The sequence below is a fragment of the Canis lupus genome, chromosome 6 (genome assembly GCF_011100685.1).
Source record: "Canis lupus familiaris isolate Mischka breed German Shepherd chromosome 6, alternate assembly UU_Cfam_GSD_1.0, whole genome shotgun sequence".
Taxonomy (NCBI): domain Eukaryota; kingdom Metazoa; phylum Chordata; class Mammalia; order Carnivora; family Canidae; genus Canis; species Canis lupus.
In genome coordinates, this window is record NC_049227.1 from 24,649,273 (window position 1) to 24,665,503 (window position 16,231).

Below are 16,231 nucleotides of genomic sequence, written 5' to 3' on the forward strand. Positions count from 1 at the left end.
CCTGTGAAAGCTGAGGAGTTTGATACCTATCCTGACCCAGATAGAAAGCCAGCACCTCTGCCCCACAGAGGAAATCAGAGGAAATGAACTGGTACCCTTTCTACTTTCCCACACCATAGTGTTATTGTCAAAGATCAATCCATAGCTCCTTTCTAGTAGCTTTATTTTTGTCCCCTGTGTCCTTTATGTGGCAGATTTAAACAAGAAAAATTAAGGGAAGTCAGGAATGGTAAAGAAGAGAAATAGAGGAAAGGTCAGAGTATGGTCTGTAAAATGATGATGTGCTGGCAGAGGGCAGGCTTGTTACATCCAAAGCCTTATCTTGCATATTCCTATTGTTCTGTTCTAGAGACCTGATCAGATTCAGCTTGGATAACTTCCCAGAAGACTTCATGGGTACTGTGTCCCCTGTAGTGCCTCACACTAGGAAGCCTATACTCTCTGATTATCTTTCCTTTTCTGATTGAGATTGATCAGTAGACTCAGGCATTGTCAACTTGATCCACCTCCCCATTCCACTTCCCTTGTAAAGCTTCCCATTAGCCTCACACTTAATAAGATGATGGTTCTTTTTTTTTTTTTTTAAGATTTTATTTATTCATGAGACACATAGAGACAGACATAGGCAGAGGGAGGTGCAGGCTCCCTGAGAGGAACCCAATGCGGGACTCCATCCCAGGACTCTGGGATCATGCCCTGAGCTGAAGGCAGATGCTCAACCACTGAGCCACGCAGGTGTCCCATGATGATGGTTCTTAATCTTGGCTGCACATTGGAATCACCTCCGAAGGCTTAAAGAAAAATCCTGTAGGCTAGCCCAGGTGGCTCAGTAGTTTAGTGCCACCTTCAGCTCAGGGCGTGATCCTGGAGACCTGGGATCAAGTCCCACGTCTGGCTCCCTGCATGGAGCCTGTTTCTCCCTCTGCCAGTGTCTCTGCCTCTCTCTCTCCTCTCTCTGTGTTTCTCATGAATAAATAAAATCTTTTAAAAAAAATCCTGCAGGCCATGACCTCAACCAATTAAATTAAAATCTTTGTGAATGAGGCCCAGGCATTGTGTTTTATGAGCTTTTCGGGTAATTCCAGTATGTTTTGGAAACAACTGACCTGATGGTTTTTTCACGGCCTTAACAAAATCATTCCTCAGATCCATTATTTCATTAGGGATAGCAAAACGAAATTTAATTATATCACTCCTCCCGCATTTATTAGCTAAAACTTTTCCTTTGTCAACTCATTGGCTTACTCTGATTATATAGTTCAAAAAGGACCAGCAGAATAGACATTTGGTTCATTCCCTTGATTTTCTCAGCTTTCGGATTGATGATTTGGTGCCCTGGTAACCTATGAAGTTACTTAAGCAGTAAGATTTTCTTTGTGCCATTGTGAGCACATAGATTTTAACATAGTGGATGTTTCAAACATGGTGGCGTTTTATTATTTATCGTTCCTTTTGATTCTCACATCATTCAGTCCTTGGCCTGTGGGGGTTCCTTCATGCCTAAGGTTCTCACATAACCCCAGTAGTTTTTTATAGCTTCCTGGCTGTATAGAATTACCACGTATTCCAGGCTCATCTTGTACAGACATTTCTCTAAGGAACTCCAGTTCTTTCAGCAGAGGCCATGGCATTTGGAAACCACAATCTGGGTACTACCGAATGAGTCATTGATTGCAGGCCTTACTGCTCACTAATTCTCTTCCTGGGAAAGGAATCTACCCTCTTCTTTTCATCAGTGATTTGAGTTTTTATCTTCAATGACAGTGCTTTCCATTTCTAAAAGTTTCATTTGTTTTATTCCAAATCCATGTATTTTTTTTTTCATATAATTCTGAATTATATGCTTTGTGGTCCTTCTTGTGTGTTTCTTTCATGGTTCTTTTCAGAGATTATATTAATCTACTAGGGCGGCTATAACAAATACCAAAGACTCAGTGGTTTAAACAATAGAAATTTATTTTCTCTAAATTCTGCAGACTAAAAATCCAAAATCAAGGTGTCAGCACGGCTAGTTTCTTCCAAGGCCTCTTCCCTTGGCTTTGTGTCTTTATATAGTTTTCTCTCTGTTGAGTGTGTCTATGTCCCAGTCTCCTCGTCTTATAAGGTCACCAGTCCTATTAGATTAGGGCCTGACCTAATGACCTCATTTTAACTTAATTATCCCTTTAAAGACCCCCATCTCCAAATACAGCCACATTCTGAGGTCCTGGGAATTAGGGCTTCAACATATGGATTTGAGAGGGATACAATTTGGTCCATAACCGAGACCCTATGTAATCCTTGGGGGTATTAATTCTTCTGATTGTTCTATATGCTCACTCTCCCTTATAGTGATATGTTTCCTCATGTAGTTGGTAATTTTTTTATTGAGTTCATAATCAGAAAGCTTGTGTTATTTCGTGGGAGTCTCATAATACCTTAGGTTTTAAAAGAGCCCTAACAGAACAACTTTGCATATGGAAATCCTGATGCCCCAGGGATTTTGCCATTCTGGATCAATTTCATGGGAAATTTCTCAGGTTGGGAATCCCTCCCACAGGGAACTGTAAACTCACACTACTCATTTGCATGTGGCATAGACTTAGTGTTTTGTTTCCTCAGTGAAGAGTTGTTTACTTTTTCTACCCAGGCTCCAGGCCAGTGACGAGTTTCTGCATTGCTTCTTGACCAGTAGCCTGATTTCTGGCCACCTTAATATGATCATGCAGCCCTTTGAGGATCCTAACCATACAGAAGTCTCAATTCCAGCCCCCCATCTCTTATGAGTACAAAAGCTATATCTCCACAAACTGCCAACATCTAGACTGGTTAAATGAAACATGGTGTATTCCAACGGTGAAATACCATTGTCATGTGTAACCATGAAAAAGAATAAGACTTTTCTGTACCTACAGGCATACCTCATTTTATTATGCTCCACTTTATTGTACTTTGCAGATACAAAGTTGTTTTACAAATCGAAGTTTTAACAAGTCTATCACTGCTCGTTTGTTCGTCCTTCCTTCCTTCCTTCCTTCCTTCCTTCCTTCCTTCCTTCCTTCCTTCTTTCCTTTCTTCCTCCCTCCTTCCCTCCCTCCCTTTCTCCTCCTCCTTCCTCTTTCTTTCCTTCCTTCTTTTTTTCCTTCTTCCTTTCCTTCTTCTTTGAAGATTTTATTTATCTATTTGAGAGAGAGAGAGATAGTGAGAGAGAGGGCAGGTGAGGAGGGAGAGGGAGAAGCAGGGTCCCTGCTGAGCAGGGATCCCAGACATGGGGCAGTTGATCCCAGGACTCTGAGATCATGACCTGAGCCGAAGGCAGATGCTTAATTAACTGAACCACTCAGGTGCCCTTCTTTTTTTTTTTTTTTTTTTTTTTTAAGAGAACAGATCTGCATTTTTATTTAACTTTTCAATAAGTTTAAATCCTTGAGGGGTATAGCATCACATGATTCCATGGCCAATGGCCTTAGCGGGTAAGTTCTTGGGAATTTGGTACAAACCATGCTACTGTTTCCATGAGCAAGAGTTACTTTTCCTCACATTACTGTTTTTGTTCCGTTTGCCACAAGGAGTCACTGTGCTGTTCTTTGCTTCATACCCATAAGCACATCTCTTCCCTAGACAGAATTCAGTTTCATGTGGAGCGTAAACACCTCCACTTTTAAGAAGAGCTGTCTGCTCCCTCTTGTTCCAGAGAAAAATAGCCTTGGACCACAGCCTTCCAAACATATTTGTCAACTTAGGAGTCCTGTTCCCAGCAGGCTCCACAGGCTTCAAGGTGGCAGAAAGAGTATTGGTGCCATTTTTCTCTTCTTTTTTTTTTTTTTTTTTTAAGATTTTATTTATTTATTCATGAGAGAAAGAGAATCAGAGACACAGACAGAGGGAGAAGCAGGCTCCATGCAAGGAGCCCAATGCGGGACTCGATCCTTGGAATCCGGGATCAGGCCCTGAGCCAAAGGCAGATGCTCAACCAATGAGCCACCCAAGTGTCCCTGGTGCCATTTTTTTTCAAACAATATTTGCTCACCTCATGTCTCTGGGTCACATTTGGGTAAAATTTGGCAACATATCAAATTTTTTCATTATTACTATATTAGTTCTAGTGATCTGTGATCAGTGATTACAACTCACTGAAAGCTCACTTGATGGTTAGCATTTTTTAGCCAAAAAAATATTTTAAAGTTAAGGTAAATACATTGTTTTTAGACAAAATGCTATTGCACCCTTAATGGATAACAGCATAGCATAAACATAACTTTTATATGCACTAGGAAGCCAAAAAAATCATTTGTTCACTTTATTGCAATATTCACTTTATTGCAGTGGTTTGGAATCAAACCCACAATATCTCTGAGGTATGACTGTTTCGATGTGGAAAAGATCTAAATGAAAGAAGCAAATGCAGTTTTCTATAATTCACATAAGTATAATAGTATGTGCATTTATTTAAATGCATAAAATATCTCTGAAAGAATTCACAAAAAGCTAGTAACGTCGGCTGCCTCTGAAGAAGAGAGAAATGAAAGAGACTTACTTGAAATTTCACTATACAAATGTCTATTTTTTTAGTAAAATACATTTGTAATAACGCAGTTTCTAGTTCTTTGGTTGTGTGCTCACCTCTCTAGTTTTGAGTTCCTTCTTCATTTTTGGTATCTGGGAATTTCTCTTTTAGTCTCTGATTTTTTTTTTTCTTTGACTGGTGTAATTTTTTTAAATCAAGAATGTCTATGTATTCAAAACAAAAGAGGAATCAATAGTAGCTTCATTTACCCTCTTACCAGAAGTCTAAAGCTTCCATATAGAGATACTTTTTTTTTTTTTTTTTTTTTAGAGATACTTATTTTGTAATTGACAGAAGCCTGAGTTTCTTTCCATGTCCAGAATTTCAATGTAACCCTTCCTTCTGTATTGTTACGTTAATATAGTCTTAGTTGGCCTGTCCTCTTTCAAAAGCCTCTTTTCTTCCCCATCTCAGGCCTGCTGAAGTTTGCTGATGATCTTGGCATGGGAGGTGCCAAAACACAGACCATCTCCCTTGGCCAAGGCCAAGGCTCTATTGCTGCCAAAATGATCAATGCTGCCATCACAGATGGGACCTGGGTAGTGTTACAGAACTGCCACCTAGCCACGAGCTGGATGCCCACACTGGAGAAGATCTGTGAGGAGGTGATTATTCCTGAAAGCACCAACATCAGTTTCAGGTGAGGGGCCACCCCATCACTGCCTGTTTCTGGGCCCCAACCTTGAGCTCCAGATGTCATGTTGGTGGCTGGGAATGTAAAGGTAAACAAATACAGTTCTGCATTAAAGAAGTTCTCAGTCTAGCAGAGGACAGAGCACAGATGAGTGATGTTGACGCTATGCAGTACCTACTATACTTGATTGAACAAGAACCAAAGAGCACAGAAAAGGGAAGAGAAAGTTGGGGAATGCTGGGAGGCCTGACAGTTGCCTGGGGTTTTGAAAGATGAATAGGATTTTGCCAGGAAGGACATTTCAGGCAGAAGGGACAGCATTTATAACAGCAAAAACATGTATAAAGAAAACACTGAGACGTTATTCCATGGGGCATATGCTGTGAGACGTTGTTGGAAAATGTAATATGAGACATGTCTAGAAAGGTAGATTAAATGTTAGCAAATCTGATTTTTACAAATTGTCTTGAAAAAAAGCCTTACTTGCAATGTAGGCACCATTGTCCATATTGCTCTATCCTAGATTTCTTGGGCCCTGTGGAATTTTAATCAATATTGGAAATAGCTACTTGTTTTTGTGAACTTTAAGCCCAGCAACACTGGGCCTCAGTTTTTGCATATACAGGATGACGAGATAACCCAGATAGACTCAAACCCCTTTTCAACTCAAATACTCTCCTATTCCAGGCCAAGGGTCAGCAAACTATGGCCTGTGGACCAATAGGTGGCCTGCTACCTATTTGTGTATGGCTTATAAGCTAAGAAGAGTTTTTATATTTTTTAATAGTTGAAAAAATCAAAACAAGAGTATTTCGTGACACATGAAAATTAAATGAAATTCAAATTTCAATGTCCATATAGTTTTATTGAAATGCAGACATGCTTATTCATATACTGACTGCTTTCACATTAAGTAGTCATGACTGAGACCATATGGCCTGCAGAGCCTACAACATTTACTCTTTGTAAAGAGTAAATCTCTTTCTTTTACAGGAAAAGTTTGCCAACTCCTGTCCTAGGCCACAAAGGTTGCTGGTTATTTTCATCTTAGTCAAGTCTCCCTGAAAACAGGAAAAGTGTTTGGTGTTTATCGACAAAGCCAGATTAGGCCATAGTTTATTATATTCATGTAAGACTCATAAAATTCATAGAAGAGTTTAAGGGGGATCCATTAGTTTCAGGCATTCTCTCTGGTTTGGGGGACGCCTGGGTGGCTCAGTGGTTGAGCATCTGCCTTTAGCTTGGGGCATGGTCCTGGGGTCCTGGGATTGAGTCCTGCATCATGCTCCTTGCAGGGAGCTTTCTTCTCCCTCTGCCTTTATCTGTGCTTCTCTGTGTCTTTCATGAATAAATAAATAAAATCTTAAAAAAAAAAAAAGAATTCTATCTGGTTTGAAATGGTGAGTTGACTAATTATCATCAATGACACACTCAATGAACAAAAAAATTATTTGTGCTGACATTAAGGTTTTCCATACTATGGTCCTAATCCAAAAGTCATTACCTCGGGTGCCTGCAGGAGCCAGGATTATAACATACAAGAGTAAAGAGGACAGGCACAAGATATCTTGCAGTTCCCACAATATGGTAGCAATCATCATGGGCAGTCAGCCTTGCTGTTGGACATCAGCGGAGAGATGCAGGGATGGTGGTGAACTAGAAGCCCATGCCCTTTAGAGAAGAGCAGTGACTACCTAGTGCCAAGTACTCAATGTGGGCCCCTTATGATCAGATTTTCTGAGTATTTTAAAGGGAAAGTGGGAATCTAGTTGTTTTTTTTTTAAGCCCTAGATTTTTAAAGCTTGGCAACTACTTCAAAACTATGTTATAGGCATCGTGTTGACCTGCATGATATGAGCTAAACATCACCCAACTGCAGCCTGAAGTCAGACCTCGGGCTACCTGTTTATGGCCTCTTCCCTCCCTCCCTGGCCACTCCTGGGGTGCCAGCTGTAGTACCTGGGCATCATAGAATATGATGTGGCATTTAAGACAGGGCCTTTGGAGTCAAGGAGCTCTGAGTTCACATCCCATGTCAATAGTTTCTAAGCGGTGTGTCTGAAAAACCCACTTGACCTCTGCATGCCTTCATTTCCTCACTGGTACAAGCAGATAGCTAATCCTTTCACATACAGTGGCTGTGAGGATTAAAGTGAAGGAAGGGACGTATGTCAAATTCTTAGCATGGGGTTTGGCATCTAGTAGTACCTAATAAATGGTGGCTATTATTTTTTGTTATTGTTTTTCAATATAACATTACATTGCTCTAAATAGTTAGGTCTGTTGTTCTTCCAGACTCTGGTTAACCAGCTATCCATCAGAGAAATTTCCAGTCAGCATCCTCCAAAATGGGATCAAAATGACCAATGAGCCCCCCAAAGGGCTCAGGGCCAACCTTTTGCGCTCCTTCCTCAATGACCCCATCTCAGACCCTGTGTTCTTCCAAAGCTGTACGAAGGCAGTCATGTGGCAAAAGCTGTTGTTTGGCCTTTGTTTTTTCCATGCCATTGTTCAAGAGAGGAGGAACTTTGGACCTCTAGGTAAGAGATGACAGTGTACCTTGGCTGCTGGGGCACAGAGCACAGACAGGTGTAGGTGTATGTTCAGGTTTGTAAGGTTGGGCTGCTTCTGACATTATCAATAGCATTGAAATGACCCACCTCAATGTATTTTCAGCTCTTCTTTTGGGTTACACAAGGAGGCAAACAGACCTCTTGGTGATTTTCTCTGAGTATTCTCTTTCCTTCTACCACTATGTCATAGCCCCCATTAGCTCCACAGACTACCTGACCACTGAGGGGTGCAGGGATGAGATAGTCAGGGGAGGGGGAGGGGGCACTGCCTCTGCATCTGCGTTTCACACACCACATTCTCTCACCCGTGCCAGATATCTAAAAATCCATGTAATCGTTTGGCTTGCAACCAACTGGCCAGTTGTGTTTTGTGTGCCAGAACATGAATTTTATTATTTTGTTATATTTTTTATTTAAATGTAAATGTTCAGGAGGAAATTAAACATCTCTGTTGAACACAGATCCCACCGTACACTGCTGTCTTCCCCCATGCCCAGTTATTTCACACATTTATGCCACTTTCCCAGACCTACTGGGCATTTATTATTTATAACCTTGAAAATACAAGTGGTAGTTTCTTCAAGGCCTGGCCATCCCATGTTCCCATGAGCACAATGAGGGGAATTCTCAAAGCTGACTTAGTTCTGTTGCCAAATCATAGATACTACTCCCTAGCTATGCTTTAGTGTTATTTTTGGAACTCTGTGCATTACCACAGTATTCCAGCCAGAGTGAATAATTCTCATTCCACAAATCCCAGGACATTAACATCTACCTTAACAAATGGAGAGATCCATAAGGAAATTGATTTTACAATGGATGTTTTCTCAGGCAGAATGGCTCCCACATTGGCAGTAAATGTCAAGGCTAATAGTTGGCCTGGTGCTTGATATTCATGGAGCTGAAAGAGACTCCTGATCCATAATGATGCTTAACTGAACAGCTCTGTCTGTGAGTGGAAATTATGAGCTCTTGGCAGTAAGCCTCTAATTCTTCTATGCTTTGTGCAGGTTGGAATATTCCTTATGAATTCAACGAATCTGACCTGAGGATTAGTATGCAGCAGGTCCAGATGTTTCTGAATGACTACAAGGAGGTGCCATTTGATGCTCTAACTTACCTGACAGGTATTTATGGGAGGAGTCTTTTCTAGTTATAAATCTCCAGTATCATGCTCCACCCTTCTACTCTTCTGATCACATCTCCATTCATTTGTTTACTCACTCATTCTTTCTTTCAACAAACATTGAGCTTTTATGCCAGTCACCATGCCGGATATTGTAAAAAACTAAGACATCGCCCGGGTGGCTCAGCAGTTTAGCGCCACCTTTGGCCCAGGGCGTGATCCTGGAGACCTGGGATTGAGTCCCACATAGGGTTTCCTGAATGGAGCCTGCTTCTCCCTCTGCATGTGTCTCTGCCTCTCTCTTTCTCTCTCTCTCTGTGTCTCTCATGAATGAATGAATGAATAAATAAATAAATAAATAAATAAATAAATTTAAAAAAATAAAAATAAAAATAAACCTGACTCTAAAAAAAAAAAAAAGAAACTAAGACACAATTTCTAATTTCAACTGGTGGCTCACAGTCTAAAAGGAAAATATATACATAAAGAAATACATGACAGGGGCACCTGCGTGGCTCAGTCATTGAGGCATCTGCCTTCAGCTTGGGCTTGGGCCATCATATTGGGGTCCTGGGATCAAGCTCAGGCTCCCTGCTCAATAGGAAGTCTGCTTCTTCCTCTGCTTCTGCCCCTCCCTCCACTCAGGCTCTCTCTGTTTCTTTCAAGTAAATAGGTAAAATCTTTTTTTTTTTTTTTTTTTTTTTTTTAAATTCATGAGAGACATAGAGAGGCAAAGACATAGGCAGAGGTAGGGACACCTAGGTGGCTTAGTGGTTGAGCATCGGCCTTCCGCTCAGGGTGTGATCCCAGAGCCCTGGGATCGAGTCCCACATCAGGCTCTCCACAGGGAGCTTGCTTCTCCCTCTGCCTCTGCCTCTGCCTCTCTCTCTCTGTGTCTCTTATGAAAAAATAAAATAAAATCTTAAAAAAAAAAGATATAGGCAGAGGGAGAAGCAGGTTCCCCATGGGGAGCCTGATACAGGACTTGATCCCAGGATCCTGGGATCTTGACCTGAGCCAAAGGCAGACACTTAACCACTGAGCCACCCAGGAGGCCCAGTAAAATCTTTTTTAAAAATGATTTTAAAAAGGAATAAATGACAATAAATAAAAAAAATAAACGACAAATAAATAAATGACAATACAGTGGTAAGTTCAACAAGAGAAATATTTATAAAGTAGAAAGATAGCACAATGATTAAATTTCAGGGATGGCGGGATCCCTGGGTGGCGCAGCGGTTTAGCGCCTGCCTTTGGCCCAGGGCGCGATCCTGGAGACCCAGGATCGAATCCCACGTCAGGCTCCTGGTGCATGAAGCCTGCTTCTCCCTCTGCCTATGTCTCTGCCTCTCTCTCTCACTGTATGCCTATCATAAATAAATAAAATTTAAAAAAAAAAAAAAAAAAGAACTTAAAAAAAAAAATTTTCAGGGATGGGGTAGGGGACAATCATGGAAAACTTCCTGAAGGCATAAAAAATGAGTTTTGAGGGATGAATAGGAGCTTACAAGTAGAAGAAGAAAGTAGGGTAGGCAGGGGGAAGGAAGAAGGAGAGCATTCCCAGCAGAGGTACCCTAAGGTGAAAACAGCACTTGCCATTTTGTATTAAAGCCAGTGACCTTTTATTAGTCACCCAGTATATATGAGTACATAATATGGAAGAATGTAAATGTATAAAACATGGTTGCTTCCCTCAAGGAACACATCATGTAACCCCAGAGATAAGAGATAAAATATAGATGGGCTAAGTGAGTGGAATACCATGGCCAAAGGTCAAAATGCATCTCAGTAGGAAAACCTCCGGCATTTTCAAGATTATACATAAGCTCCTTCCTCAGCTCCATACATTGAGGAGTTTGGATCCTTTCCCCAATCCTGCAGCAGGCACTCTATATACACAATCATCATATTCAGTCTCCATAGCAACCTTGTGAGCTTCATGTTAGTGACCCCATTTTATAGCTGATGAGATTCAGACTTGAGAGCAGTGGTTCTCAACCAAAGGTAGTTTTGCCCTCCAGGGGACATTTGACAATGTCTGGAGACATTTTTGGCTATCACAACTAAATAGAGGTGGTACTGGGTAGAGGTCAGGGATGCTGCTAAACATGCGTCATTGTCTTACAATGCATAGGACAGCCCCCCACCACACAGAACTATCCAGTTCAACATGTTAATAGTGCTAAGATTGAGAAATCTTGATTTAGAGTGATTAAGTTCAGTTGTAAAAGGTCACACAGACCTTAACGCGGCACACTGTTCCCTAAACCAAAACCCCAAGTGACACACACAACATAAATTCAGTGGATATAATTATCTATCAGGGGCAGAGCTGGCAAAAGCTCCATCAACTTTTGATGCCACGTCTCAGGACATACTTGTGTGGTCACTGCCACAGGGATAGCACTGAAGGACTCATGCCAGGAATTAAATGCACAAGAACTTGCCTCTCACACCCTGCCCCCTACAAGGGACCTAGAGAAGTGTAGCCTGTCTATATGCATGGAAGGCAAGAAAAACCAGATATAAATGATCATCAGAACTCTGTATTGACACTAATCAAAGAGACAGATCTCGGGGCACCTGGGTGGCTCAGTTGGTTAAGCATCTGCCTTTGGCTCAGGTCATGATCCCTGCTCATGCTCTCTTTCTTTTTCTTTTTTTAATTTCTTTTTATTGGAGTTCAATTTGCCAACATACAGCATAACACCCAGTGCTCATCCCATCAAATGCCCCCCTCAGTGCCCATCAACCAGTCACCCCAAGCCCCCACCCACCTCCCTTTCCACCTCTCCTTGTTCATTTCCCAGAGTTAGGAGTCTCTCATGTTCTGTCTCCCTCTTTGATATTTCCCACTCATTTTCTCTCCTTTCCCCTTTATTCCCTTTCACTATTTTTTATATTCCCCAAATGAATGAGACCATATAATGTTTGTCCTTCTCCGATTGACTCATTTCACTCAGCATAATACCCTCCAGTTCCATCCACATTGAAGTAAATGGTGGGTATTTGTCGTTTCTAATGGCTGAGGGAATATTCCATTGTATACATATACCACATCTTCTTTATCCACTCATCTTTCGATGGACACTGAGGCTCCTTCCACAGTTTGGCTATTGTGAACATTGCTGCTATAAACATTGGGGTGCAGGTGTCCCGGCATTTCACTGCATCTGTATCTTTGGGGTAAATCCCCAGCAGTGCAATTGCTGGGTCGTAGGGCAGATCTATTTTTAACTCTTTGAGGAACCTCCACACAGTTTTCCAGAGTGGCTGCACCAGTTCACATTCCCACCAACAGTGCAAGAGGGTTTCCCTTTCTCCACATCCTCTCCAGCCTTTGTTGTTTCCTGTCTTGTTAATTTTCCCCATTCTCACTGGTGTGAGGTGGTATCTCATTGTGGTTTGGATTTGTATTTCCCTGATGGCCAGTGATGCGGAGCATTTTCTCATATGCTTGTTGGCCATGTCTGTGTCTTCCTCTGTGAAATTTCTGTTCATGTCTTTTGTCCATTTCATGATTGGATTGTTTGTTTCTTGGGTGTTGAGTTTAATAAGTTCTTTATAGATCTTGGATACTAGCCCTTTATCTGATAGTCATTTGCAAATGTCTTCTCCCATTCTGTAGGTTGTCTTTTAGTTTTGTTGACTGTTTCTTTTGCTGTGCAGAAGCTTATCTTGATGAAGTCCCAATAGTTCATTTTTGCTTTTGTTTCTCTTGCCTTCATGGATGTATCTTGTGAGAAGTTGCTGTGGCCAAGTTCAAAAAGGGTGTTACCTGTGTTCTCTTCTAGGATTTTGATGGAATCTTGTCTCACATTTAGATCTTTCATCCATTTTGAGTTTATCTCTGTGTATGGTGTAAGAGAATGGTCTAGCTTCATTCTTCTGCATGTGGCTGTCCAATTTTCCCAGCACCATTTATTGAAGAAACTGTCTTTTTTCCAGCGGATAGTCTTTCCTCCTTTGTCGAATATTAGTTGACCATAAAGTTCAGGGTCCACTTCTGGATTCTCTATTCTGTTCCATTGATCTATGTGTCTGTTTTTTTTTTTTTTTTTAAGATTTATTTATTTATTTATTTATTTATTTATTTATTTATTGTAGACATAGAGGCAGAAATACACGCAGAGGGAGAAGCAGGCTCCATGCCAGGAGCCCAACGCAGGACTCAATCCCAGGACTCCAGGATTGCTAAGGATTACAAAAACCTCATCTGATAGAATGGAATCAACTTAGGGTATCTATAGCACAGTAAAGTCTGGTTTGTAGAGAACTACTTTCTCATTCCCTTCCATTCACAGGCTCCAAGTCTCCCAAAGCAAAGAACTCCTAACTCCAAGAACTTTTGTACCTAGAGATACTTAAAACTGTTAAGCTGTCAGAGCAGCAGGGTGCCTGAGACTCTGCCCCACCCCGCCCCCGCAACAGGCAGCCATCCTTAGCGATCTTGGGGTGGAGTCTTTTGGGTTTTCTATGTACAGTATCATGTCATCTGCGAAGAGGGAGAGTTTGACTTCTTCTTTGCCAATTTGAATGCCTTATATTTCTTTTTGTTGTCTGATTGCTGAGGCTAGGACTTCCAGTACTATGTTGAATAGCAGTGGTGAGAGTGGACATCCCTATCTTGTTCCTGATCTTAGGGGAAAGGCTCCCAGTGTTTCCCCATTGAGAATGAGATTTGCTGTGGGCTTTTCCTAGATGGCTTTTAAGATGCTGAGGAATGTTCCTTCTATCCCTACACTCCCAAGAGTTTTGATCAGGAATGGATGCTGTATTTTGTCAAATGCTTTCTCTGCATCTATTGAGAGGATCATATGGTTCTTGTTTTTTCTCTTGCTGATATGATCAATCACATTGATTGCTTTATGAGTGTTGAACTAGCCTTGCATCCTGGGGATAAATCCCACTTGCTCATGGTGAATAATCTTCTTAATGTATTGTTGGATCCTATTGGCTAGTATCTTATTGAGATTTTTTGCCATGTTCATCCATGTTCATCAGGGATATTGGTCTATAATTCTCCTTTCTGGTGGGGTCTTTGGTTTTGGAATTAAGGTGATGCTGGCCTCATAGAACGAATTTGGAAGTACTCCATCTCTTTCTATCTTTCCGAACAGCTTTAGTAGAATAGGTATGGGTTCTTCTTTAAATGTTTGATAGAATTCCCCTGGGAAGCCATCTGGCCCTGGACTTTTGTGTCTTGGGAGGTTTTTGATGACTGCTTCAATTTCCTCCCTGGTTATTGGCCTATTCAGGTTTTCTGTTTCTTCCTGTTCCAGTTTTGGTAGTTTGTGGTTTTCCAGAAATTCATGCTCTCTTTCTGTCTCTGTCTTTCTCACTCTTTCTCTCTATCTTATATAAATAAATAAATACAATCTTTAAAAAACAAAAACAGAGAGCTAGGTCTCGTTTGGACCGTGGTTATCAAATTAGATGTCAATACATTCTTAATCTGATACCCTCAGCCTTTTAGCAGGGAGAGTAGAGACCTTAGAAGAGACAAGAGCACATCTTGGTCCTGTAGGAACTTATGCTCTTACTACTAGAATAGGCATATAAGTAGCTATAAAGAAATGCACCTTCCTAAACAAACATAAAACCTAAAGCCTGTAAGGGTACCTCCTGGAAGAAAATTTGCTGACAAAGAAGTGCACCATCACCCTGTGCCTGAGACTTACCTTCACTTGTGTTCTCTCTTGGGTACCATCTAGCTCTATCATACTGACTTCAGTGAGGGAAAACCACTGTTTCTTTAATTTTATATTTTAATTCTTATATTTAATATAGTGCTATCAAAAACTTATTTATAGATGGGACAGGCTGTAATGTTCTAAAGACCTGGAAAAGTCTACAGAGAGAGCCTCAGAAATGTAGATGGTCTGGCCTAAGGCAAAACAGCTTCTGACAGGGCTCAAATTACTCAATAAGTATAAGCTTCCCCTGAAACCCTTACTTCTCCCTTAATGAACCACCCAGATCATCCTTCTAGGCATTTAGACCCTTCCAAAACCAAGAGAAGCTGAGGCCTCTTGCCCCAAACTTGGGTCATACTTCTTGTTTCTTGTCTGTAGACCTGCGTCTTCCTGGAATGGTTGGAATTGGAAATGAGCCCATCATTCACACACACTATACACACAGATGTGTTTCCTCCTTGCAGACTAGTGTGTTGTCCATAACTACGAAATACCAGGTGGCACCCACATACTGTGGAATCTGGACCAGCTAGAAAATACATCATGGGGTTAGTGAGAAGGATTTGATGTAGCTTCCAGAGAATTACCTAATTCTTTTTGTAGAAAACTGAGTGTAGAAAACCTGAGTTTCAGAGAATGATATTAATGAAGGGAGTGGAGTATCCCAAAGCAGAATGTATGGGATAATGTCAGTTTTCTAAAATATTTTTATTTGTAATAGCTATAATAAACAGAATGCTTTCTATGTGCTAAGCATTGTGCGAAATGTTTTATAAGCTTTATTAACCCCAACCTTGTAAGATAGGTACTGAAATTACCTCTACTTCTTGATGGATGAGAAACTGTTGGAATTGGAATCCAGGACTGTCTCATGCTAAAGTGCTTGCCCTGAACCACCTCTCTGTAATGGCTTTCATGTATGTATACACACATGCACACATACATGTAGAAGAGGCCTAAATGTTTATAGTTACCTCTGGTGGAATTATTGGTGATTGTATAGTTTTTCTTTCAGTTTATTTCTGCTTCCTAAATGGTGAACAGGTACTATTTTTGTAGCAAACGTAATACCAAAAAGGCCTGGTGTCATCCCAAGGTAAGCATTAGTTTCAGCAACTCTGTATCTCAGCAGAGTTCCTTAGCTGGAAGAATCCTGTTTTAGGTAGCAACCAAGTTCATTATGACCTTTCTTGAGCTCAACTTCTTCCTGTTGGTTATCTCCAGGGGAATGTAATTACGGAGGCAGAGTGACTGATGACAAAGACAGGCGTCTCCTGCTGTCCCTTCTGTCCACGGTCTACTGTAAGGAAATTGAGCAAGATCATTACTATATTGCTCCTGGAGACACTTACTACATCCCTCCTCATGGCTCCTACCAGGTGAGGGGCTCTGCAGTCCCCATGTGGCCAGGGGCTGAAGTGTAGGCAAGGAGGGCCCAGGGATAGCCTTGGGCTTCCTAATTTAGGTCCATAAGCTATTTCCAATATTCCAAAAAGCCTCTAAGAGAGACATCATTACTGTTTAATGAAAACTGGGTATTTGATGGATAGGTCCTTCTCAAAATATGAAGTTCATCTTGGAGAGTTAAGAGGAAAGATGGCTAAGATGAGGCCTTACTAGTAAACAGGCTGGAAATTGGTACTTGAAAACAAAGGT

The 16,231-nt window shown here is 41.2% G+C and overlaps 2 protein-coding genes across 7 annotated transcripts in view; one reads left to right on the forward strand and one right to left on the reverse strand.

The window, feature by feature from the left end:
- Positions 1-16,231, forward strand: part of DNAH3 (dynein axonemal heavy chain 3) — a 171,507-nt gene that overhangs the window by 147,151 nt on the left and 8,125 nt on the right. For all 3 annotated transcript variants that reach the window (XM_038540141.1, XM_038540140.1, XM_038540142.1), the window contains 4 exons: positions 4,961-5,186; positions 7,476-7,720; positions 8,764-8,880; positions 15,800-15,954. In XM_038540141.1, the coding sequence (XP_038396069.1) occupies positions 4,961-5,186; positions 7,476-7,720; positions 8,764-8,880; positions 15,800-15,954 (743 nt within the window). The remainder of the gene's footprint in view (positions 1-4,960; positions 5,187-7,475; positions 7,721-8,763; positions 8,881-15,799; positions 15,955-16,231) is intronic.
- The window catches only part of LYRM1 (LYR motif containing 1), a 32,021-nt gene continuing 31,054 nt past the window's right edge, over positions 15,265-16,231 (reverse strand). For all 4 annotated transcript variants that reach the window (XR_005360843.1, XM_038540159.1, XM_038540156.1 and 1 more), the window contains one exon: positions 15,265-15,875. Coding sequence is in view for 3 of the 4 variants with exons in the window: in XM_038540159.1 (XP_038396087.1) it covers positions 15,873-15,875 (3 nt within the window). In the remaining variant the exon portion in view is untranslated. The remainder of the gene's footprint in view (positions 15,876-16,231) is intronic.